The sequence below is a fragment of the Cheilinus undulatus genome, linkage group 13 (genome assembly GCF_018320785.1).
Source record: "Cheilinus undulatus linkage group 13, ASM1832078v1, whole genome shotgun sequence".
Classification (NCBI taxonomy): Eukaryota; Metazoa; Chordata; class Actinopteri; order Labriformes; family Labridae; genus Cheilinus; species Cheilinus undulatus.
In genome coordinates, this window is record NC_054877.1 from 21,915,770 (window position 1) to 21,941,770 (window position 26,001).

General features: G+C 39.6%; 1 protein-coding gene across 2 annotated transcripts; it reads left to right on the forward strand.

The window, feature by feature from the left end:
- The first annotated feature begins 4,610 nt into the window (after positions 1-4,610).
- Positions 4,611-25,713, forward strand: dspa (desmoplakin a). Of its 2 annotated transcripts, none has more exons than XM_041804304.1 (24): positions 4,611-4,992; positions 6,104-6,188; positions 6,343-6,461; positions 6,747-6,885; positions 10,088-10,213; positions 10,377-10,436; positions 10,534-10,701; positions 10,807-10,911; positions 10,996-11,091; positions 11,180-11,305; positions 11,558-11,710; positions 11,835-11,989; positions 14,528-14,654; positions 15,420-15,609; positions 15,708-15,940; positions 16,179-16,360; positions 16,514-16,652; positions 16,937-17,130; positions 17,277-17,439; positions 18,823-18,906; positions 19,017-19,124; positions 19,363-19,461; positions 19,630-21,444; positions 21,968-25,713. In XM_041804304.1, exons 1-24 carry the CDS (start codon positions 4,760-4,762, stop codon positions 25,190-25,192), a joined length of 8,124 nt encoding a protein of 2,707 aa, XP_041660238.1. In that variant the 5' UTR covers positions 4,611-4,759; the 3' UTR covers positions 25,193-25,713. The 2 variants fall into 2 exon arrangements, with proteins under 2 accessions (XP_041660238.1, XP_041660239.1); XM_041804305.1 differs by having other exon boundaries at positions 19,630-20,127.
- The last annotated feature ends 288 nt before the right edge of the window (positions 25,714-26,001 follow it).

Here is a 26,001-nt window from a genome sequence, read left to right on the forward strand (position 1 = left end):
AGCTTGTAGAGAAGTAGAGCAACGACAAAGTGAGGGGTACAACATGGGAGGATAGAGGGCCTACATAAACAGCCTCTGAAAAGTATTCATCTCCTTGAATGATTTGCCCTTTTATTGATTTATAAATCATGGTTAGTTTAATTTGGCTTTGAAAAAAGAAATTAAAAAAAATTCTTTAATGTCAAGTAAAAACAGCTTTCTACAAAGTAATGTCATTTCAATACAGAATATGTAATGTGAATAAGTGACTGCATATTCATTCCCTACAAGTCAGTATTTAGTAGATGCACCTTTGACTGCAATCACTGCACTCAGTCTGTGTGGATAGGTCTCTATCAGGCTTGTACATCCCTCGCCAAACATAGCCTCTTGTCTGATGGCCAAAAAGCTCCAAAGAACTTTCTTCCACATGACCACAGAGTCTCCCACATGCCTTTTGGTGAACTCTGGTTGAGATTTGATATGAGTTTCTTCAACAGTGGCGTTCTCTATGCCACTCTCCCATAAGGCTTTGACTGGTGAAGAACCAGGGCAACAGTTGTGTGTAGAGTCTCTCCAATCTCAGCTGCTGAAGCATGTAACTCCTTTCAGAGTAGTCATAGGTGTTTTGGTGGCCTCTCTCACTAGTCCTTCTTGCATGATCACTCAGTTTGTGAGGCCGGCCTGATCGAGGCAGATTTACACATGTGCCATATTCCTTCCATTTCTTTCTTCAGGGTGAATTGTCAGTGCCTTTTAATTTTTCTGGATCCATCCCCTGACTAATACCTTCAATAACCTTTTCTCTGAGTTGCCAGGGGTGCTCTTTTATCTTTATGGTGTAATGGTAGCCAGGAATACTGATTCAACCAGCTATTGGACCAAGCACCTGAGACACATCCACTGCACTCAGGTGATCCCATTTCACTAACAGTGAGACTTCTAGCACCAACTGGATGGACCTCTGTTGAAGTAGGCCAGTCACTTTGAAGGGGGTGAATATTTATGAATATTGACCTCAAATATTTTTATTTTATCAATATTACTTTTCCAGAAACCAGTTTTCCCTTTGATGTTGAAGAGTTCTTTTTTTTTGTAATTTTTCTTGTGTCAAAAAGTCAAATCATATTGATCAAGACTGATTTATAAAATAAGTAAAAGAGGAAAACATCCTTGGGGTGACAACTTGTTAAAGGCACTGCATATTTGGTGAACTTGGTTGTCCGCTTCAAGCAACATTGCAAAACACGGAGCCCACAAATGCACTCTTTTAACCTCAAGAATGTTGAACTCTGGATGACAGATTCTTTGCTCAACCACTATCTCTTCAACTCACTCGTCTGGAGATTAAATGTGTGGGCTGCTGTACTTTTTTGTCAACTGGATATATGACAGTCTTACTTACAAGTGTTTCATCGATTGATCTTCATGGAAAAATGTGTGGGGGGAATGTTGCATTGGCAGCAAATCTGGGAGAAATAGCATTAGATTTGTTATACTTAAGAAGGCAAACAAGACAGACTGTGCACACTAAGAGAGAAAAACAAAAATTTTATTTTCATTTATACCGGCTTTTTATTTATTACAGGGAGAGTACAATGATCCACATCACAACAATGAGCCAGAATAAACAGAAAGGCCATTCTTAAGTGCTGTCCTGGCGCCAAACTTAGATAAGTCATAGTGAAAAAGCAGGGAAGGAAATTCCTGTTTTTTTCAAAATGGATGAAACAGCACACTTTAATCCATCTGAGCAAAATATTGTTGTCGAAAAAAAAAGGTGTGTGACAAGAAACAAAAGATTACTGTATTTTGTAGACTACTTCTGTTCATTTTTCTCTGCTACAACAACTAGTCCCACTGTACCACCGTGACTGGACAGTTTCCAAGCAACACAGAAACATTTACCACCTACTTGCTAAGCTGTGCATGTACACACGTAACTACAGACCAGTGAGCCTACTGGTCTTTAAACTTAGATTTCAATTTATCATGAAGCCATTGAAATAAGGGGTATACACATTGCAAAATAACCATTCAGTTATCAGTTTACCACCATTAGCCTACATATATCAAATTTACAGTTGCTCAGGTGAAGACTTTGTTTTAAAAACATGAAGAAAAATGCTATAAAGGATTAGAAAGACTGTTAGTTCATGGGTGGGTGATGTTTTGGGCTGAAATTTGATTTTTATCCAAATTCCCAAATTTAGGAATAGAATTTTTTGAGTTGTTTTGCACCTAATCTGAATTTCCCTGACGCGTGTGTGGTATTTGAAATTTTCATTAAATTTTGAATTTACTCACGCATTTGTATCCAAATGTGTCATCCAGAGTGCCATGAATATTTTGTATAAAATGTAAGTACAGTTGAGTTTTCATATTTAACTCATTTTGTCATTCCTATGTACCATTAGCTACTTTCTTTAGATACAGGGTTTCACTTTATTTTTATTCCTTCATCAACAGAAAGTCAGACATGGTCCTCAGACAAACAAGATATTTTAAATTATTGTAGAGTAGCTCAGTTAGAAATCTGTCATAATGCCTGTGATTTCACTTGTGCTAAAGTACTGAACATTTTCTGATTTTTTTCTCTGATTTAGTCTTTTTTTGTCACTTCTCTTACCGTCACATCGTATGATATTGTGTCATGCTGTATTACAAAAAAAAAACAAAAAACAAAAAAAAAAACATAATTTGAAGACTTTTGAAATTATATAAACCTTTACTATTGAACTTTTAGGATTTAAAAGGTCATTATCGATGTCTGAAAGCGTACTTAGAACAGGTTTTACTTTTAATCTCCTAATAATCACAGAACAAACAACATCAGGGGGAGGTTTCTTGACAAGCCCTTTTGGCTTCTAACCTCCCCTGCATGATGCTTTCTTTAATTATTTTGTAATTGTTCTTATCTGTTTTATCATGTGCAAATAAATAAACTAAAGTAAACTAAACAAACCCAGACTTATCCCAGAGTTAACCTTTCATACATGCAGTATTCTGATTTAGATTTCCAGTGTTTGATGAGTGCTCTACATGAAACAATCAGCCGTGTTTGGTTTAGCTTAAGGGCTGACCTGTGGAGAGCATCCAGGAGGAGGAGCTTATCAAAATAAAACCCAACCACAGTTAAACATTGCATTTCCACATCTACTCACAGACAGGGTCGGCCCTGGACATTTAACTGACTCTGTATGAGCAAAAGCAGCTAAAGTTCTGTTTGGGTGGACCCTTGTGTTTTCACATAAATCTCAGCATTATTTTGACATTATCTGGAGTGTAGTGCATGTGTGAAAGGGGCTAATGAAGAAGGCCTACATGTATATTTTCATGCCATAATCGACAAGAAAGAGTTTAAAAAGGACAAACTATACATAAAACCTAGTGATGGGTTGTAAGATACTAAAATAATTTGCTTGTGCTGATTAATTATTGACTTTTCTTGAAAATCATACGGTGTGAAAAGGAGACCATTCACACCTTATGATGTTTTTGTCACACCATATGAGGTTTTATGGTTTTACAAGCTCATTTGAGTTTCTCCAATATTATTACACAGAGCTACATGATGTTAATTAGAAATGTCATTAGTCTTTATCGTTGTTTTGTAAAGAGCACCACACCAAAAGACACTTTAGAGAGGGAACCAAAGGGAGAATCTGAGAAACACTGGATTTGGTGAAAAAGTTACCACATTGACCCTCCGGTATCTCATTATAGTTTCTGAGATGTTTGTTTTACTTTTTGGTTAAACACAAATCTCTCCCCCCAATATTACAGATACATTGACAGGAATGTCATAAAATCCTGTAACAGTGTATGATTTCTATTTTTGGATCACAAATATAGAATTTCTGTTGTTATATCCGTTGCATGACTTTTTGTGAGTTTCAAATCAAATTTGAATTTTTGAAACTTGTCTGGGATGGCCACATTGCATGCTTTGGCATGTTTGGCTTACATATTGAAAAGGGGGATGATAGGTTAAGTAAATGGAGATTATGTTTACACACAACAGCATGTAATGGACTGTTTAGGAACTTTTTGAAGAGTTGAGTTTTTATTGAAGATGGCACTTGAAACCAAAAAAGGCAATGTCACGTTACCAACCCTAGATATAACCAGAAGAGGAAGCAATACAGTTACTTTTGTTAAGATTAACTTAAGTAAAAGTAAGGACTGGTCTATAAATCTACTCGAGTAAAAGTAAACTGTAAATCATTAAAGGGTAGCTACCTCTAATAACAAGGGAGCAGTGATTTTATTGTCTTTCCTTATCATGCAATAACAATAAGAATGAATCTCAAAGCAGGCTGGTTATTATTATTATTATTATTATCATTATATTATTACATTGAAAAAACAATGCTTTCCACATTTGATTCAATGTGGCCGAGTTAGTTACTTTCCACCCCTATAGGTCATATATCCATTAGTTTAGACTTGTTGTAGTTGGGCTATTTCATCATAAAGACCTCTGTAGTCCAACTTTTGATTGCAACATAACTTCCCCATGGATTGTACAGAGTAAACTGACATCACTAATCTTCCCACACAAGCCAAGAGAGCACAGGAGCGTTTCATAAACACAGCAAGGTGTGGTTTCTGTCCAAAAGAGCCCAGCTTCCGTCTATTCACAGCAGAGCAGCACTATCTGCGCAACAGGAGACGGGGAGGGGAGAGGAACGCGCTCTGTCCTCTGTCTGGACAGCAGAGGAGACGACTTAAACCCACAAAGACTACCTTATTAAAACTTCAGAACAACACCGTAAACATGAGTTTGTACGGCTCCAACCAGAGACTGCACCAAATGGGCCCGAGAAGTAACTCTCGGCCGGATTTGGCGAGTCCAAGCTTCAGAAACGACGTGTTTGTCGGTGGAAACGACGTTCATGGAGACTACCAGGGGGAAGGATACACCTATACCACCTTTACCAGGTCCTCCATGCACGGCGGGGGAGGCGGACAGAAGATTTATGTTAGCAAGGGCGGAGGTGGTGGAGTAAGGTAAGTATTAACCACCTGTTAGTAGGCTATAAATGAGGCTTCAATTAGCAAAGAAACTTACGCAGAGTTTGTGACGCAGAGACGTTCAATTAAAAGTAGAACATAGCTAGCTAACAAATGCGAACAAGAAACGATTTTTCTGGGGTATTTATTGGAGTAAAACTAAAAGAAACATTCAGGAATACAAGTCGATATTATTAAGCAAATTTAGAGGTACAATGGCAAACAGAACCATGCACCGTTGTTAGCTCACCTATGAAGTTACACAAATGGGCAACATACGACAATGTAAAATAAGTTAAAGTACGCACAGTCTTTCGACCTGTTTCCTGTCATTTTCTATTTTTTTTTTTTTTTTTCATTTTACGTGTTTCTAAGCTATCGCACTTATATTACCTCTGAACTGTTGCCCAGCAAACTGAATGACAGTAAAGGAAATATTTGAACACACCCCTATCCTCCCTTTACTATCATTCACTATGATGTCAGTGTCCAATGTTGAAGCAGTGAGTTCAGGCCAAAATTCCCCCAACTGTTACCCATTTAAGAATTTCTCTCTAAAATGAATGTTTAAAAAAGTAAAATGAAATAAAATGTATTGTATAGCAACAGGGAGAGTTATGAGCTCTTTAATAAAATAAAGTCCAGAACTGGCAACTGTAAGTTGGCCTAGTTTTGTATTGGTGACCCAAGGATGACCCATTTCCTCACACAACTTACCAACAGAATCACAAAAACACTGAATATGGGTTTTATTAAACACTGCTCTCTGTGATTTTCACACATTATACATTATTCTAGTGCTAATTCGGCTTTAAAGAATGTTTAATATCAGTTTTGGTTGATTTCAGTAATGATTCACAAGCACTGGAACAATGTAGTAACTTATAAACCACATTAACAGAGTCTGTCTTGACTAGTGTTGCTGATTAAAACTAAAAATATAATGTAGCATCATATTGGCACATTTTATTGATGATATTCTTTGTTGAAAACTCAAATTTCTTGATGATTTCTTGGAGAAACAGCTGGCACTATTTTTAAGCAAAGTTTACACACTGATTTAATTTAAAGCTGCACTAGAAAACTGAATTGATTTTCTTTTTTGTAGTGTACTTGCTATCCAGCAAAAAGCGATGTTCCTAACAGGCCAGTGCCAGGAGTTCCTCCAGCAGGCAAAGATGATCATTCAGAATGTAAGTTTGGGACACTAAATAATCATTTACTTAAAGGGTTATATTATCTGCTTGTACATAATGTTAAGTATAATTAATGGGCTGGAAATGACCAGAAAATCAGATGTTGAAATCAGAAAAAAAGGTTAATTTGGCCTTAAACTGTGATTTTTAGAGGGGCCCAGCAGGAGAGGCAGAAAGGCTTTTGAACATGGCTGCTGAAAGCATGGACCAGTTGAGTGTGTGCGGCAGAGAGCTGCAGCAGATGCGTATACCCAACAACGTCTTTCAAGAGTAAGTCAATAAGCAAGCCATGGCTGCATAGGTTCAGTCATGACTGTGACACATATGCCTTCATTTTGACATGGATAAACTTTAAGAGCATGCTTGTATTTTGCAACATCTGACTTTTATTTTAGAAATGAACCAAAGCTATAAAAAGATAAGGGATTTCAGATGTAGGGATTCTTCTCTGTCAGCTTTATTCCTGTCTTGCAGAGCTCTTTGAAGTTGAGCGGTCATGAAGATTGCACTTGAGAGATTCACAAAGTATTTCCCTTTTTTTGTTGAACTCTACAGCTTAGAACACTTCAAGCAGTTGCATGTCTTCATCAAACAGCACTTGGTTGGAGGTCTGGGCATAAGACCGGCCAGTGTGAGCTCCCTTGACGGGGGCAGGGTCTTTGATGATGCCATGGCCTGGATTGCACAACAGAAGGTGAGCTTTTCATACCTTCAGAAGCATAAAAACCAAAAACTATACACAATTGCATTGAATTGGATATTAAAATGGAAACAATTGTATATGCACTTTACAGTTTGACAATTGTTATGTAAAAATCAAGGTAAATCTGGGGACCTGTGCTCTTAAAATATGTTAAACAAAAAACAATGTCATTTAGATTCTGATTAAATTTATTCATAATGAAAAAATAAGGCCTGTAGCCAGTCTGGCAGGAGGACGGGTTGCGTTTTTTCAAAATGTGCACTTTTGAAATGGTAACATTGACAGGTTGCTACTATTGCATACTTGTCTGATGTGTTCTATGACAGCATCATCCAAATGTTTATTAGAACACACACTGACTGTGCCCAGCAGTTTTAACCTATTGGAGCAGTGTGATAAATTGCACCTGCATGTGTGTGCATGCCTGCACTGTGCATTAAGGTGTACTGTCTTATGTGAAGTGGAGGGAATAGGGAGGGGGAGGCACTTACGCTATCATGTATGCTGACCTCCTGTAACCGATACCATCTGGACACACTGCCAAAACCTGATCCATGAGCGAAAAGAGGCCAAGAGAGGTGAGGAGGGATTGAAACAAAGGAGAGGAAAGAGCTCGGCCATATGAGAAAGAAACAAAGACAGAAAGAGAGAGACAGATAAAGACTCTGTGGGAGCGGAAAGAAAAGTAGAAGTTAAAGAGTGTGAAATCTGACACTTTCTACTGACTCGCTTGTTTTGGTATGGGGCAGTTCAGCAGATATCTAACATGCTCATGGGAAAACGCCCTTCAGCAGTCATACCTCCCCAACCCTCCTACCCAACCAAAGAAACACACCCTGTCAGTGTGTCGACACTTCAAACCGCACCCTTCATATTCTGTCATTCATTTTCCCCTGTCATGTTGTACAGAAACAATCCTCTGTATAATTTTGTGTTTCTGTCATTATAGGGAAAGTATTTTGTTTATTTTTCAGCTAAAAACCCAGAAACATGTCCTCTCAAGCCTGCCATTACCACCGTCTGTCTCTTTGTGCTTCTGATTATGCTGTCAGCCATTGCAGCAACACTCCCACTTAGCTTTACATAACTCTGTTGACCTTTCTCCCCTGGACATTAGCTTTACTGTAGACAGGCTCTTTACAGCTTTGTTGTGTGTGTCATCTGCCAAGTAACCACAGAGGAAAAGGGAGTGGTGAGAGAACAAAAGTCTTAAGAAAAGGAGGGAGAAAGAGAGAAAAAATGCAAGTAAAGAGCAGGAACTGGCTGATGTCGACTTACTGGCAGAGCGCTTATCAAAGCTGAGGGCTGCAGACGAGGGGGGGAATAGTTGGGATACTTTCCTGCCTGAGAGTGTTGTTAATGATTATATGCTGACACCTAGAGGACAAAGAGGAGAATAGCATGGATTTAAGGTCAAAGAAGTAGTTTTAAGGTGAACAAAACATAAATGGAGAGAAAATCTGAATATTGCCTGTATTTTAAGCTCTTATAGACCCATTTTCTGTGCCGTAGACCAGTGGTTCTTGACCTGGGGTTGCAAGACACTGAGAGGGCCGCCAGGTGGCTTTCAAAACATAAGGAATGTTCCTATATGATTTAAAATTGTATATTTTACCTCTCTTTTTTAAAATAAAAATAGGGGGTTGAGAGCCCCTGCCATGGAGAATTCATCTTAACATTTACTTAAACACCATTTTGTCTCAACTAAAATCTCTTTCACATGCACTATTTAACCCTTTAAATCAAATAAATCAGTGCCCAGGTATTTCACATCAGCAGACACTCTATTTTTCTACATTTTCCAAGGAATTTGTGACCATTTCCTTGAGATCTCAACTAATTTGTGTTTTTTTTTCCACAACTAACATGATTCCTTTAAATATTTAGAAAGTGAATGAAATGAACATATAGTTAAAAAAAAAAACAGACTTGTTATTGGTGCCAGTTTAGCTCCCATATATAGAGGCTGTAACCTTGCAAAGCAGATGGATACGTCGTTTCCGTGTTTCTTACTGGCAAATCCATCTTGCAAAGCTCCCATCTGAACCGTTTGGACCTGGTTAGAAAGTGACAGGACCAATCAGCGCTGAGGGGCAGTACTTTCAGGTGCAGCAGAGTTGTGACGTATTCAAGCAGCGATAAGAGGCTGGTGCAATTAAGGCAAAAGACATTAGTGTGGATGCTGCTAAAGCGTAAGTTTTATCAGAACATGACAACATTTCTTTGTTAAAAGAAGAACAAAGAACAGCAGTGAGTTGTTTTCTTTTCAAAAATGACAAAAGTCATGTACTGACATGTCTACAGTCGCCATGGTTCATGCTATGCAGCCATCTATGGAGTTTATTCGTCGGTAGTGGCGCACCTCGGTTTGGGGCTATGTCACATGTTTTGTTACTCTGATTGGTTATAGAGGCTGTAGTTCTCAACACATTGGTAGCAGGATCCATTCCCAGTCTTGGCGCTGTTTGGGGCATGTTTTCCCCCACTCTCTCTTCACGTATTTCCTGTATCTCTTTAGCTGTCCCATCATGATAAAGGCAAAAATGCCAACACAGTAATCTTTAAAAATAAATAAATAAAACCAAGAGTAGTTATCCTGAGATAAACAAATCAAGATTTTGATACAACCACTACAATATGTAGACAGTAAAATAAAATGTATGGATTAGGAATTCACTGATGCCTGGTTTATCATCAGTATCCACCAGTATTGGCCCTGTTGACAGACATCAGCCATTGCAAATGATGTGGCATGAACAGATATTGGTAGCACTTGTTGTGGTTACTCAATCTAATGCAGGCATCCAGTATACCGGACTCTAGATTTAAAAAAAAAAAAAAAAAAAAAGTGTTTTTTATTAGTCTGAAGAAATTACCTGATGAAAACACTCAAGTTTTCTTTCATGATCAGTTGGAGTCTTACACCATAAGAGGTGATGAAAAACACTGGACTGGGTGCAGGCATCAGCTACTTTAAGTATCTGTATCTACAGAGTAGATCAGAGTGAAACAAGTAGGGCAGAAGGATGGTAAAACATATGGAGACTTAAACTGCATTTATAGTTTCTGGGGTTCACTTACACTTTAAAAATAGCTGTCAAAATTAACACTGGTTTATATAAACTTTGACAGATTTTTGTGCAAAAGCTGTTGTAGTGCAGAGGTAAAAAACTGTGAATTTGCATTCCTATAGCGCATGATCGAGATGGCTCCATTTGGTGATGACGCTGAATCCATAGAGAAGCAAATCATGAGCCACAGCAAAACCCACAGCTCCATCCAGAGAAGCCAGGAGGTAGACCTAGCCAGAAATGAACTGGTAAGATTTCTTTCTATTCCCAGTCAAACTGTATAGTTCTTTAATTTGCTCTGATTTTTAATAATAAATTCAACATATCTTGTTTACTAAAAAAGTAATTTTAAATCGCATTTATTGTATTATATTATTCAAAATTGAACAAAATCAATTTTATTTTTTTTAGCGTTCAAGGGGGGATAAGTACAACGGTACCATCCTGGAACAGGAATGGGACAGTCTGCAGGTAGATCCAAACTCAAGGTTATCATAATCAGCAAATTTATGTCCTATATCCACTGCTTCTTTTATCTTATTCATACTTTATTTTGTGTCTTTCTCAGAAAATGTCCAGCAACCGCATGGTGCAGCTGCGGGAGCTGCAGGGCATCATCCAGGAAATCTCCCGAGCTATCATGTGGGTGAATGGGAAGGAGGAAGAGGAGCTGGTTTTTGACTGGGGACACAAGAACATTGATCAGTACATCATAAAGAAGCAAGAGAGCTACTCAGTAAGAAGTTGTTTTTGAGTTGAACTTACCTATAAAATCTGGGTTAGGTATGTTGGCTCAAAATCTCTAGCCTACTGGGTCTCTAGCTCTCTGTTTTCCTCGCAGGGTCTGATGAGGGATCTGGAGGAGAAAGAGAAGGAGCTAAACAAGCTAAAGCTAAAAGCAGACGGCCTCCTGAACAACAACCATCCCGCCTCAGATAAGATTGAAGTAAGGTCTTTAGTTGTCTGTGTTTGTTTAGCTATGCAAAAAATTATTCAGGGGTTTTGTACTGATAACTAAATGTGCCCACAGGCTTATATGGATACCCTGCAGACCCAGTGGAGCTGGCTTCTCCAGATTACCAAGTGCATTTCTGTGCATTTGAAGGAGAATGCTGCCTACAGCCAGGTAAGGGCTCAGTCAGCCTGTTTTAAAATCAAAACACATGCATGTTTTCATGTGAATACTAATCAAATCTTATTGCTGTTTTCTTCAGTTCTTCAAAGATGCCAATGAGACCTACGCAAAGCTGCAAAAGGAGCATGAGAACATTCGAAGCAAGTTTACCTGTGACAAGGGCACTTCTCTGGAGAACCTCAATGAACTCCTGAAGAACCTGGAGGTATCGCCACAGTCTCTTAAGTACAGGACATGCATGTTTCTAAGCAGGCACAAAGAACTAAAAATGTTCAAACAGTCTGTTCTGTTCAGTAACCTGGGTGCAAACAAATTGCATGTCTGGTGAACCGGTTTGGCCAGTCCTTTAAATAGGCTGGCTCTATGTGTCTGATTTTATGTTGTAGTGTTCTGAACTATCATAGCCCCACTTTACAGTAGTGCAGCTCTTAAAACACTTTTTTTGTGATGTTTGTAGAGAGAGAGGGAGCAAATAGTGGAGCAGAAGAGGCAGGTCCAAAGTCTGGTCAACAAATCTAAGTCCATTGTGAGGCTTAGACCTCGCAACCCAGAGGAGAAGAGCAGCAGCCCTGTGATGGTACAGGCCCTATGTGACTTCAAACAAGACCAGGTGGGATGTATATCCACACAAAAGTACATAAGAATTATCACAGAATATTAGAAGATAAATATTAATTGCTATGTATTATAAGCATTATTTAGTTTGATCTGGTATGTCCTGTTTTGTGCTTTAGAAAGGCATATTCAAAGGGAATGAGGGCATCCTGAAGGATAACTCACAGCGCAGTAAATGGCTTGTGACAGGACCTGGAGGCCTGGATATGATGATCCCCTCTGTGTGTCTCCTGATCCCCCCACCAAACCCGCTCAGCGTCAGCCTTGCCAACAAGTGAGAAACATTCAATTACAGTAGATTAACAGCTCATGTTCAGATGGAAACAGGATATATACTGAAGATCTGACATTAAACATAATACTTAAGATTTAAGACCCTTTTCAAGACCCTCTTCATACATTTTAAGACTCCTCTTCATCTTGAATTCAGGTATGATTTGAGCTGATTGTAAGTAGGGATGCACGATATTGGATTTTTGCCAATATCTGATATGCTGATATTTTAAAACTCATTTTGGCTGATACCGATATTTAATGGTATTTTTTTCACTGTAAAAAACACCAATTCCATCCTGTACTACAAATATTTTGTTTTAAATATTGGTAGTTTATTTTTTTAGAACCTGAGAAAACATTTGATTTTTATCAGAAATGAAGGATGTATTGTTTTTTTTATTTCAAATACAGCCATACACTAATGAAAAACTTACAGTTATGTCTTTGAGTTACATGTGCAATACATGCTGCGTGTATTTTTAACAGTACAGCCAAAGTCATCTGCATCTCTCAGGGCAATAAACAGCAGCAAAATAACCTGCTGACACTGAGCTCCACAGTGCAAAAAAGAAATAGTTTGTATATTTAGACTGATTCTCCTTATTACTCAGCCAGTTTGCAGGATGGCTCCCTTAGATACTCCTGACAAAGTGCTTTAAATAACAACAACAAAAAGACAGATTCTTAAATGCAAAAAAATCTAGCTATAGTTCAGAGCTTAAATGTGCTTTAAAATTTTTGAGACTCAAGATGAATGAAAAAAATTACTCTTCAACTGAAGTAGTTATCCTGATTCTGCTTTAAACAGCACAAACTAACTAAGCAACCAAGTTTAATGGGCATTTCACTGTAAACAGCTCTGTAACAACACAGTGACACCCACATCACCAATGCTGGAGACAGGACACCGTGCACAGCCAGCTGCACTGTGTGCCATGCAGGGAGACTTGGCACACAGAAGTCCGTCATTGCTTTTGCCATGCCATGTCACATAGGATGACATACGTGTTCTTTTTTCTATATTCCATATCCGAAACATGTTATCAAAAGTGAGAACCGGAGCCCTCCTGTGAGTGCAGGACAGGCTTTTTAAGAGTGAATCTTCATCCATCCACTGAGGCAGTGAGGCTCAACATGCTAACAGGATGGACACTTGATGTCCATTTATCTGTGGTGAAGCTAATATGTTTAGCTTTAATGAGGAGCTTCTCTACGTGACTGGAAATGAAGTTTTGCAGTTCAGGTAGGTTATAAGTGCCTGCGAGGTATAACATATCAGGGCTCATCCACAACGCTGAAAGGCTGATTATCAAGAGCTATAAAATCAATGGTTTTCCAATTCAACGCCTTACCTTTGGGTGGTCACTGCTTTTTTTTTTGCTTTGTTGAATGAGACTGCTGACAAGTTTTCCCTGGCACGAAGCTTTGTCATTCTTTATCGTAAGAAAGTCCTTGTTGTCATCAGGGTGACGTTTTTTTAGATGCAGAATGAAACGGGTAGTGTTAAAGGCGTGTTGTCGAGCTCCTAGCATCACATGTACTTTACAAGTAATGCAAACAGCTACTTTGCTGTCTTGTTCCCACACCTCAGAATTCTTCCACAGACATGTTGAGTTTGTTGTTGGTGCACATCCGGCGTAATCGTGTGGGCTTAATTATGACGTCACATTATCGGCTGTACAGATCGGTGTAAACTTTATCATCGGCCAATACCGATATACTGGCAATAATATTATGCATCCCTAATTGTAAGGTACAGTCTGGAAAATAAAATACAGATAGCATTTGTTGTTGTATGCAAATTAAGCTTTCCAAGTGCATTTTGAGATAGAAATATGAGAAAAAGAAACTTAGTTTGTTACCATAAACAATTGATGGAAGGTCTGTTTTTTACTTTAGCAACCTAACGTAGCTATACCACAGTCTAGAAGTACCTATTTACAAGTTTTATACTGCAGCTAAAACTGCTGAAATGACCAGCTGGCTGTGAACGAGAGAATGACAGATTTAAAAAATGACAAGTGCATGATGATTGGTCAAACATGGTTGTGGCAGAATCTGATTAGCTGATCACAAGAGCTGGAAGAAGGAGAGAACGGAAGAAGGGAGAGATATGAATGAATGGGGACTAATAAATATGTAGAAACAGTCTTCCTGCTTGAACTTTCCCTAAGCTCCTTTAAATGTGCCAGAAATCATCAAATTTGGGCATCCGTAACCAGAAAATATCTTTCCCTATATCATTTGTCTTTGCATAAACACTGCATTAAATCAAAAAATTAATTCCAGTGTTCCAGGAAATCTTACATGCCTTTAATTTTTGCCATGCAGGGAGTGATATTAATTTTTCTCCTTAAAGGAGTCTTAAAAAGATCCCTGTAAATTGATTTATCAGCTTTTGATACATTTTAAGACACCTGCAGACACCTTGGAAAATCTCAGAATTAGCTAGCCAAAAAGCACTTTAAATATTTTCCTATTGTTTGTATAACTCTCTGACTACTTTAAGAATAATAAATGGCTTTGCATTAACCAGGAATGAGCAGTATTATGAATCCATCATGGGCATCTGGAACCAGCTTTACATCAACATTAAGAGTCTCATCTCGTGGCAGTATTGTGTCAAAGATATCAACTACATCAACTCCCTCACACTCACCATGGTAAGTAATCACAAAGAAATAACTATCACACTAAGAAAAGCTTAAATAGCTTAGTTTCTAGATTTCTGAAACACATAGCACCTACACACTGCCATTTTAAGGTTGATTACTTCAGTCTCTGAACCAAGTGTGGGGCTTCTGCTTTGTCTTCACACACAGTGCTTCTAGTGCTCTCTTTCCCTTAACATCACAATGCAACATGAATTCCTACTCTTAAGACATTATTATTAGATTGTTAAAGGAGCAAAATGTAAGTACAACTGAGTATGAATGACAGAGCTTTGTAATGGATGCCTAAGTAAGTGGCTGCATTAGTGGTAGGAATCACAGGGTAATTCAGGTTCTGATGCAGTATGCAGTATGTTGCCAATGATAATAATGATATTATCACAATAGAGCCATTCTGTAATAAGCAATTTACTGCAGGGCAGTCATAAAATGACACATATTGATATCTTGCTTAATTAAAGATCATAAAATGTGCCTTTAAAGGTAAAGTGCTGAATTATTATGTGTAGTTGGATGTCGTTTCACCTCCTATCAAGCTTTATCCTTTCACTTTTTTTCACCGCTGTTAAACATTATTCAGCTGTCTCCTTCATCTTTTGTTTATCTCCTGTCAGAATTGGTGTAAAGCACTATTTTATTTGATGACTGTATGACATAAATCAGCACCACAGTACACAAATCAGTATTTTGTTCCCCCTCTTATGTGCACTAGTTAGGTTAACTTGTGACTTTTATTCCCTGTCTGTTGTCCTAAAGCTGTCTAAAATGCCTCCTGAGGAGTACCGCAGAATTATTAAAAGCCTGGAGACTCATTACCAAGAGTTCCTGCTTACCAGCCAAGGCTCTGATCTGTTTGAGGAGAAAGACAAGGTCACCATCAAGGGCTACTTTGATGAAGCCCTGGTCCACTATGATACATTAGTACTTCAGCTGCATTCAGCTAACAGTAAGTCATACTCTCTTTACCTCATCCCTCAACTAACTACAGTTTGTTACTGTTATAAAATAATACTCCTTTTATTTCCACCAACCAATAAAAACAAGATGAAGAGGTGAAGCCAGAGGGGAAGCAAGAAGAGAAGTCAGAACCCCCTAAGCCACAACCTCCAACCCCCTGTCTAACGCCCAAGATTACCCTCAACCTCAGACTGCTCACCAGTCTGCAGGAGATCCGGCGCAGGCTGGAGCTGGCAGAGTCTGGTCTCACCAGCCATCTCCACATTCCCCTGGGAGAGAACAGTGTGCATGAGTGCACAGTGCACATCCAGAACCTGCAGGTATTTAGCTTTCATGTATCAGTCTACTTAATTACAAGCTTTGAAGCAAAAATACAAGATATAGGTGCATTTTAAGGTAATATCTTGACATACAGAATCCTTCTTTGTTAACTGTACTATGAGAAAACTGCAACTTTATGTCATAAATAGCAATTTGTTAAATAAAAGCCTTTAATTACCTGATTAGAATGCAGCACTGAACTACCACTCATGCTTAATTGTACATGCTGATATTTAGGCTGTGCAGCAAGACTTGGACTCCATTCATAATGAGTTAGTTCTCCTAAGAGTAAAGATAAAAAAGCAGCTGGAAGGAATACCTGCAGACTCAGAGCAGGCCAAGTTCCTTCGCAATGAGTGGGATATCATCAACCAAAAACTGGGAGGCCTCATGGGACTGTATTCTGCATACAGTCAAAGGTAATTCATTTTGATCCCTTCAAATCACCTTTTTGTTGACCAATAATTGAAAATTGCACTGATTAAACTTACTACCATTTACATCAAATCTATCATATCATATTTCTATCATATGATAATAATCTATCATATATTATATTTTGTCTTTTACAGGCTGTCAGCTCTTCAGGGCTTACTCCAAAGCCTTCTCCAGGCTGAAGACATCATTAAAGTCAATGAGGCCCGGCTGACAGAGAAGGAGACCTCCTCACTGGACCTAAGAGAGTTGGAGATCCAACGAGGCACTCTAAAGGTTTGAGACATTTTTCATACTAGGTTTGAACTTTTGTCTATTCACTTCCGTTTTCAGGTTGTAAACACAGAATAAAATACATAATGAAGAACCTCAACATCTTAGCTCATTCATTAGCTTTCCTTATGATCCCAGCATCTGCCTATAGATCTAAATAAGAGGTGAAAAGGCTCAAAATTATTAGAAGTATTAATATTATTATAAGTAGTAGTAGGAGTTTATTAGTTGTAGTATTGTTGTTGCTGTTATTTCTAAAAATTAAATCTCTTTTCTGCTTATTAAAGCAAATAAAGAGTGAACTGGAGCAAAAAAGAGACCTGCTGACAGCCATGGAGTCTGATCTTAAAAAAGCCATGCACTGGAACAGTCAAATCTCAGAGCCTTTCCACAAGTGTGATGTGGATTTGTCCAAATACTCTGATCTGGTGGGTCAGCTGTCTGATCGTTGGCACCGCATCCAAACCCAAGTTGATAGCAGGTAGAGTTGTTAGTCTGTGCACGTACACACACACACCCTGAAATACCTGTGAATATTTTCCATTTCCTTAATGCGCCATTACCGATAACAATGCTAAAAAACATCCTTTCATCTCTTCCTCTGCCTCCCACTCTTTCCTCCTCCAGAGTGTGGGACTTGGAGAAGCAAGAGAAACAGCTGAAACATTATCAGCAGGGCAGCACTTCCCTAGACCAGTGGATAGACAATGCCAGGAAGCGCCAGGACGACATGCAGATGGTTAAATTCAACGATGTCCAGACTCTAATGGATCACCTCAACCAACAGAAGGCACGCATTTTCTTGTTTACATCAACGCATTCAAAGCAATCTTCAGATCTGAACTGAGCTGGTTTGTTTGACATTAAACTTTCCAAATAAGTGACATTAAGTAGGGATGTCCCAATTTTTTTTCCTTCTTTTAATAACTACAAATCCCGATCCAATACTCACATCTGCCTGGATTAGAATTTCAGTGGCTTTTTGTTTACAAAAATAACTAAACAGAATAAATACTAAGCATTTTAGGCATATTACATTTAACTTAGTATAGCTAACATTGTTGGAAAACAATAAATCAAATTTCTATTTTAATCTTCTAAATTTCACTTTGATAGTTGGTTAAAGAATAAAGTTATATGCAGTCTTTGAATTAAATCAAACATGAATCAAAAACCTGCTTCAAGAGGTCGAAACAGAGCTGAGAAGTAAAAAAATAAAGGTGAATTTAAAAAAAGGTGAATTCAAATGAGCTCAGTTCCACATGAAAGTGGTGTAACCAACTTCAATAGTCAAACTCAACTCAAAAAAATGAATTCAAAACATCCTAACTCCACTTCAAACAGTCTGACTTGAATAGGCACAGGATCAAAACCAAACAACATCATACAGATTCAAAACAACAATCCCTGTTGAAGTGGAGCAGTTTAATCTAAGACATGAACGAAAACACTTTCTAACATTGCAGTAAAACCTGAACATCAAATACAAGACACTTGCTATCACAGTGCAATTTCTACCATGCAACTGGAGCTGCTACAGAAGATTTTCATCCTTCACTCTTATTTCTTTACCCACTGTTACCTTAAAATGAAGTGAGGTTCAAAATCAGCATCTCGATCGCCTTTTCTGGGATCTTTTTTGCCGTATAACTTTCTCTAGGGTATTCATCTTTCCCTCTTTAAGTTCAGAGTTTATTGCTTCAGTGTAGCAGCTTTCTCCTCTGTTGCGACAGTGAAGCCGCTACCACTGCCTCTTGAAATAGTCATGTTACAGATCCTGAGTGATTGTTGGACTGAGCTTGAAGTATGTCCATACTGCTGACATTTTAGCCATAAGATTGCTAAAGTGGCTCCTGTTGCTCTGTTGACTGTACTCGCTCACAGGCAACATACATGATGAGCTTGGCTGATCGGATCAAATTGCCGATTTCCAATTAGTTAAACATGCTTACGTTGGCTTGATCTGAGACGTGCCATTGGGATTAGAACACACTTGGAAACACATTTTATGGATTTATAAGTGGTTAAGTCCATGTGATGAAGAAAACTGAAAAGATGATTTTCCTGTGTAATGTTTTTCTCATAATGTAATTTATCTCTCTGAAGGAACAGAATCTGTGCTTCAAATTTACATGACGTGTATTTACCCTCCTTTTCTTGGCTTACCATGTAGGCACTTCACACAGAAATCAAAGGAAAAAAGGAGAAAGTAGAGGATGTGCAGAAAAATGCAGATACCTGTGCTGCCTCCATAAAGGTAGGTAGTCATTTAGTGTGCAGTTTTCTTTACACTAAAACGTATTAACCAGGTTTGTGTAACCAAATTTGCATTAAACAATAAAGTTTGTATTTTTTTTTTTTTTTCAGGACTATGAGCTACAGCTGGCCTCCTACAGTTCAGGCCTGGAAACTCTGCTTAATATTCCTATCAAGAGCACAATGCTTCAGTCCCCGGCATCAGTAGTTAGACAAGAGGTATGAGTGCCATCTATCCATTTGTTTAAAGAATTTTCAAGAAATAGCTGTATGTATTTTCGGTTTTATCAAAATCCCTTAAACAATGGTATGTGCTTATTTCATTATGGTCTTGTAATATACGGTTAATTCATGACTTAATATATTGTTTTTGATGTATTTAATTTTATAGCTGGTATGTAAGTTGCTCATATACATTTGATTGATATTCATTATTTACTTTTTTCTTTTTCATCAGGCAGCGGACCTTCAGTCCAACTACATCGAGCTTCTTACCCGCTCTAGTGACTACTACAAGTTTCTTGGGGAGCTGCTAAAGAACATGGAGGATTTAAAGGTGGGTGGAAGATTTGCATGGGGATTTTTAAGATGTCATTATTTCAGTGAGGATCTAATCCTTTGTTATATTTACAAATAGGATATTAAACGTGAGAGAATTGACAACAAAACACTTAACAGAACTTGAACTAGCTTTCTTTTTTTTTTTTGTCATTGGCCTCTCCAGATTAGGAACACTAAGATTGAGATGCTGGAAGAGGAACTGAGGCGTTTGAAGGAAGACATCCGTGATCGAAATCAGAAAACCAAGGCACTGGAGGATGCTTTATCCCGCTATAAGCTGGAGCTCACTCAATCAAAAGACCAGCTCATTTCTTTGGAGGAAGAGAAGAGAACCATTGTGATACAACTTAATACCGCCAGGGATAGCCTGAACAGCACAAACAGCCAGCTTCCAGATTTAAATGATCAGTTAATGCGCATTAAATACCAGCTGGATGAGGAGAAACGAAGTAGAAGGTTGGCAGAGGAACGCTACACAAGTCAGCAAGAAGAGTATGAGGCAGCAGTGCGTCGTAGACAGAAAGAACAGGAAGAGCTCAACTGGGCAAAGATTGACTTGGAGAAAGCCGTGAAGGACAAGGAACGTGAACTAGAGAGGCTGAAGATACTGCTGGAGGAGGAAGCAACACGTCGACGAACCGCTGAATCAGAAATCTCACAGGTAAGAACACAGTGCACCCAGGAGATTAAACAACTTAAGCTGACATACGAGACAGAGATCCACGCCACCAACACCACATTCCTGAGTGCCTCGCAGCAGAAAGAGGAGGATGCAGCAGAGCTGAGACTTCAAACTGACAGACTAACAAAGGATAAGAGAGATCTGGAGCAGGAGCTGATGAGGATGAGGCAGTCCATTGCTCACACAGAAGAACAGAGGAGCAGAGCAGAGCACGAGGCCAACCAGCAGAGGGCCTCAGTGACACAGGAGACAAGGATTCGCAGTGAGTTGGAGATCCAGCTGAGAACACTCATGAACCAGAAAGAAGATGATGAACACAATCTAAAGGAAGCCAACAAGAGCAATCAGGAAAAGTCCAGGCAGATCAGCATACTAACATTCAACCTGGAGGAGGAGGGGAAAAAGAGGAGAGCACTGGAATTAGAAATCAATCGTCTAAAGCAGGCTGAGGCAGAGCTGAAGGCAAGGAACACATCATATGTGGAGGAGATCAAAATGCTTAAAGTGTCTGAGCAGGAGATGCGCATCACTCGAATAGAGCTGGAGAATCAGACAAGTGAGAAAAAGAAGGCTGAGCAGAGTTCTGCCAGGCTACAAAACCGCATCCAAGAACTTCAGGGATCTCTGGATAGATTGGATGCTGAGCTGGAAAAGCAAAAGAAGTCAACCCAGGAGGAGTTCACACGTAGAAAGAGAATGGAGGCAGAGCTGGAAAGGATGACACATACTTGCAGAGAGCACACCACTACAATTAACACACTGAAAACCATCCAGATAGAGGCATCCAATTCTGGGAGGAAGTATGAGCAGGACCTCAGTGCCCTCCAGGCTGCCCTGGATAAGAGCCTAAGGGATCATAAAATCACAAAGGATGAACTGGCAGCCGTTACAGCCGAGCTGAGGGCACTCAAACAAAAACTCCTACAGGAAGAGGCTCGAATTCGTGAACTCAACCAACGTAATGAGAGTCTGTACAAGACCATTGAAGAAAAGAGCCGCCAACTTAACGATTACACCACAGAGATCGAGAAGCTGAAGACGCTGACGCAGAACCTGACAAAGGAAAGATTGAGGCTGGAGGAGGAGCTGAGGGTGGTTAGACAGGAGAGAGATGACATAAAGAAAAACAAGGATACAGTTGATGGAGAAAAGGCGTCTCAGATCTCATCCCTGCATGTCCAGCTTCAGAGTAGCACCAAGAGGACGACGGAGCTCCAGGCTCTCATCAATGACCTGACCAGAGAGAGAGAAAAGCTAAAAGTGGAAATTGACAAAATACAAAAGCAATCTATTGAGGTACTTTTGGTTGCACTGAAGGATCATCTCAGCAAAATTTAAATAATTTTTGCTGCTTTTGCATGATTGGCTTAAACCACATTAGTACTGAACCTGGATTCAAGTCGCCCAAGTATATTAATGTGTGACTTTGAAATGTTTTGCATGAAATGTACTAACTTACACATGCTTTTACTGAAAAATGCATGATGTTCAATATTCTACTTTTCACATTTTGTGATTCACCTCATAATAATAATGACTTAATAAATCATTGAATACTAACATATGTAACAAGAATAATGTACACATACCTTTAAATATGTACATTATCAATTCATGCAAAAATAACTGACAACTGACTGACTTTTCTGAATCACATCAAGTTAGCTTTTGACATAATTTCATACCTTACAACATGCTTGTAAACTAAGCTGTGATTACCCTTTGTAAATATTACATATGTAAAGTTTTAGCTCTTTGCTCTAAACATTGTTTGTTTTTCTTTCCAGCTTTTATAATGTTTTTTCTCATCTTTCCACAGACATCCATTGTAGCGCATAAGTCCCAAAGCCAGTACAGTGAACTGCTGATGGAAAAGAACAGCTTGGTAACCAAGCTTAAAGGACTTGAGCAAGACAGGCCCCGTATGCAGCGCCTCGAAGAGGAGCTCAACCGCATCAAGATAACATTGGAAACTGAAGTCCACAACAAACAGCGGCTTCAGGAGGAAAAGAATAACCTCCTCAAGGACTTCAACTACATGAAGAGCCAGTTTGAGATCAGGGACAGCCAGATTAAGCAGTGGGAGTCAGACAGAGACAAGTTTGATCGAGAGAGGCTCTCCCTGAAGAATGAGATCGAGAGACTTACAAGGGAGCTTAAAAGCATCGAGGAGAGGTACAAGAGTCGACTGTTCAGCTCTGAAAAAGAAGCAAAAGACCTGGCTCTTAGGAGAGATGCATTGGAGAGAGAGATTCTGAGGCTGCAGCAGAGACCAAGCACCATCAGCAGGCAGACCCAGACAGATGAGAAGATCCCAACAATCGATCCGTCCAAGCTGATCTTTGATGGAGTGCGCCGCAAAGTCACTGCCCACCAGCTTTGTGACTGTGGCATAATCAGTAAAACCACTTTAGACCAGCTCCTGAAGGGACACAAGACTGTAGATGAGGTAGCCGTGGACATCCAGCAGAGTCTGAAGGGTACTGGTGTCATTGCCGGCATGATAACTGGCTCTCAAGGAAAAATGCCATTCACTGAAGCCAAACACAAGAACCTCCTTAGTCCAGAGAGCGCCCTTATGCTCTTGGAAGCTCAAGCAGCGACAGGTTACATCATTGACCCTGCATTTAATGAGAAGATGCAAGTGGATACTGCCTGTTCAAGAGGAATTGTTGACACAGAAGATAGAGACATCTTAGTGAAAGCTGAAGCAGCTAGCACAGGCTTTAAAGATCCCTACACTGGCAAAGTGTTATCTGTGGGTCAGGCTTGTAAACAGGGCCATGTAGATAAAGATACAGCTGTCCGCTTGCTTCAGGCTCAAGAATCTGTTGGAGGCATAATCGACCCTGTTTTGAGCGTCTACCTTCCGAAAGATCTGGCCTTAGATCGGAATCTTATTGATGAGGATCTCTACAGAGCTTTAAACAAAAAGCCCACCTGCTACCTGGATCCAGCAACCAGTCAGAAGACAAACTATAATGACCTGAGGAATAAGTGTTCAGTGGACCCTGTTTCTGGTTTACTTCTACTTCGTGGTCCAGAAAAGCCCATGACAGTGCAGGGTCTTCGTGATGTAGTCCCCATCACAGAGCTCATCGATGCTGGACTGCTAGATGAAACTGATGCAGCAAAGCTCAATAGGGGTGAATTAACCTGCAGAGACATCGAAGACAAGCTCAGGTCCTATCTTTATGGCTCCACCTGCATTGCAGGGATCTACGATGAGGCCAAAGACCGGATAATGCCTTTTTATCAGGCTATGAAGGATGGCCTGCTCATGAGAGGAACCACCCTGGAGCTCCTTGAGGCTCAAGCTGCTTCTGGTTTCATTGTTGATCCAGTTAACAATGTCTTCTTGACAGTAGAGGAGGCCTCAAAGAGGGGGCTGATCGGAAAAGAGTTTAAGAACAAGCTGCTGTCTGCAGAGAAGGCGGTAACTGGATACACAGACCCACACACAGGAAAGAAAATCTCCCTCTTCCAGGCTATTGAGAAAGATCTTATTGAAAAAGGTCATGGAATCCGTCTTCTTGAGGCCCAGATAGCCAGTGGTGGGATTATTGACCCTAAAGAGAGCCATCGTATTGATGTCGCAGTTGCCTATAAAAGAGGATATTTTGATGAGGAGATGAATGAGATCCTGACTTATGAAGGAGATGACACCAAAGGTTTCTTTGACCCTAACACTAAAGAGAACCTGACCTATCTTCAGCTGAAGGACAGGTGCATCACTGATAGCAAAACAAACCTAATACTCCTGCCTCTCAGAGACAAGAAGAAAGCCAAGAAATCAGAGGAAAGCCGTACCAATGTTCTTCGTAAAAGGCGAGTTGTGATCGTTGATCCAGACACTGGGCTGGAGATGTCAGTGAGGGAGGCCTATCATCGGGAGCTTATTGACTATGACACATTCCTTGACTTGTCAGAGCAGGAATGTGAGTGGGAGGAAATAACCATCACAGGGTCTGATGGCTGTGCACGCTTGGTTATAGTGGACAGGAAAACAGGAACCCAGTATGACATCCAGGACTGCCTGGACCGCAAGATCATTGACCAGAAGTCATTTGATAAGTATCGTGCTGGAACACTAACCTTGACCCAGTTTGCTGATGAAATAACAAGCAGAACCAGTGCCATAGAGATGGCCATTTCAGCCAGCAATGTTGACGACATAGTCACCTGCAGCAGTCCCATCCAGGCTGCACCATCTTCTCCAACCGTCCGTAAACGCTTCAACAGTATTTCTATCACTGTATCTCCCCCTGAGATGTTTGACGACCAGAGCCCAGTGGCAGCTATATTCGACACAGAGACCTTGGAGAAAATTACAATACCTGAAGCACTTCGAAGAGGCATAGTCGACACTCTTACAGCACAGAGGCTTCTAGAGGCCCAGGTATGCACAGGTGGCATTATCAATCCTGCCACTGGTGAGAGACTATCTCTCCAAGATGCAGTGCATCAAAGCATCATTGATGAAAGCATGGCCAGTAAACTTAAACCTGCCCTGAAAGCCTATGTTGGCTTTGAGGATGTGAAAGTTAAAAGGAAGATGTCTGCAGCAGAAGCAGTGAAAGAGACATGGCTGCCTTATGATGCTGGCCAAAGATTTTTAGAGTTTCAGTACCTGACAGGAGGCTTGATAGATCCAACTACTGGAAGCCGCATCACTATTGAAGAGGCTATCAGCAAAGGTTGGCTGGATGGTAGAGGAGCCCAGAAGCTTCAAGATACAAGGAACCATCAGAAGAATTTGACCTGCCCTAAGACCAAACTGAAGATCTCCTACAAAGAAGCCATGGACAGCTGCATGGTGGAGGAAAGTAATGGGATGAAGATGCTGCAAGCCTCGTCCATTTCCTCAAAGGGAATCAGCAGCCCTTACAATGTTTCTAACCCAGGATCCCGCTCTGGGTCCAGGGCTGGCTCCCGAACCGGCTCCAGGAGTGGATCTCGTAGAGGCAGTGTGGATTACTCTTCTTCTTACAGCATGAGCTTCTCCACCACCAGTACATCCCATAGCAGCAGCTCTCACTTTTAACAACCTTAACAAATGAAATTAAACTAGACACATACCAGCAGCTCCTATGCAGTTTGCTTTACTAATTTTTTTCTGCTATCTGTGAGATTTTGTGTGTTTTTATAAATCCTTACACTGATTTATTTGAATTCTCTGATTTTTTTTTAAAGTTTGCGGTGATTTGGTGTTTTCAATATCATATAAACTACAAAATATCAATGCTTTTTCTAACATTCACAGTAATTGAATGTATTTGTTATTGCTCATTTGAACATAAGGGTTTTTTTTAGAATTAAAAGTTATTTTACTGTATGCTTGTTAGCCTCAACTCTAGCAGAGAGGCAACATTAAATCTGTTATTTTTTGTAGTGTGTTATTCGCTCCTTGACTAAAATGTGTTTTGTTTTTTAGAAAATTATTTGTCTGACACCTACAAACGCTGTTTTGGATGAGAATACTGACTTGAGTTTTAAATGATCAACCTGAAAATGTTTGGCAATTGAATTGTTGTCATGAGATTGAAAATAAATTTTTCTCAACAATTTTCAATTGTATTTTTTCTTTAAGTTATAAGTAGGAAATTGGTAATGGTTGCTGTAAGCTGAAACTATTTATTGTGTCAGGGTCAGGAATAGGCAGTTTCATTTGTGTCCTATGGATGGCGCTAACTGTAATGCTAAACTGTAAGCTTTATTGTTGTAATGACCAAGGATGTAGAGTTTTAGCAGGGCTGTAGTGTTTGGGGGGGGGTTACATGCATAATGAGGTTTGAAGAGCTTTCAAATTATGTTTTCATCTAAATGATCAAATAAGTTTCTCTGAAGTAATGT

Coding starts and splice junctions, on each gene's coding strand:
- dspa (XM_041804304.1), top strand. CDS start 4,760: ATGAGTTTGTACGGCTCCAACCAGAGACTGCACCAAATGGGCCCGAGA. Junction 16,361..16,513: donor TATTCTGCATACAGTCAAAG/GTAATTCATTTT, acceptor TGTCTTTTACAG/GCTGTCAGCTCTTCAGGGCT. Junction 18,907..19,016: donor CCTGTGCTGCCTCCATAAAG/GTAGGTAGTCAT, acceptor TTTTTTTTTCAG/GACTATGAGCTACAGCTGGC.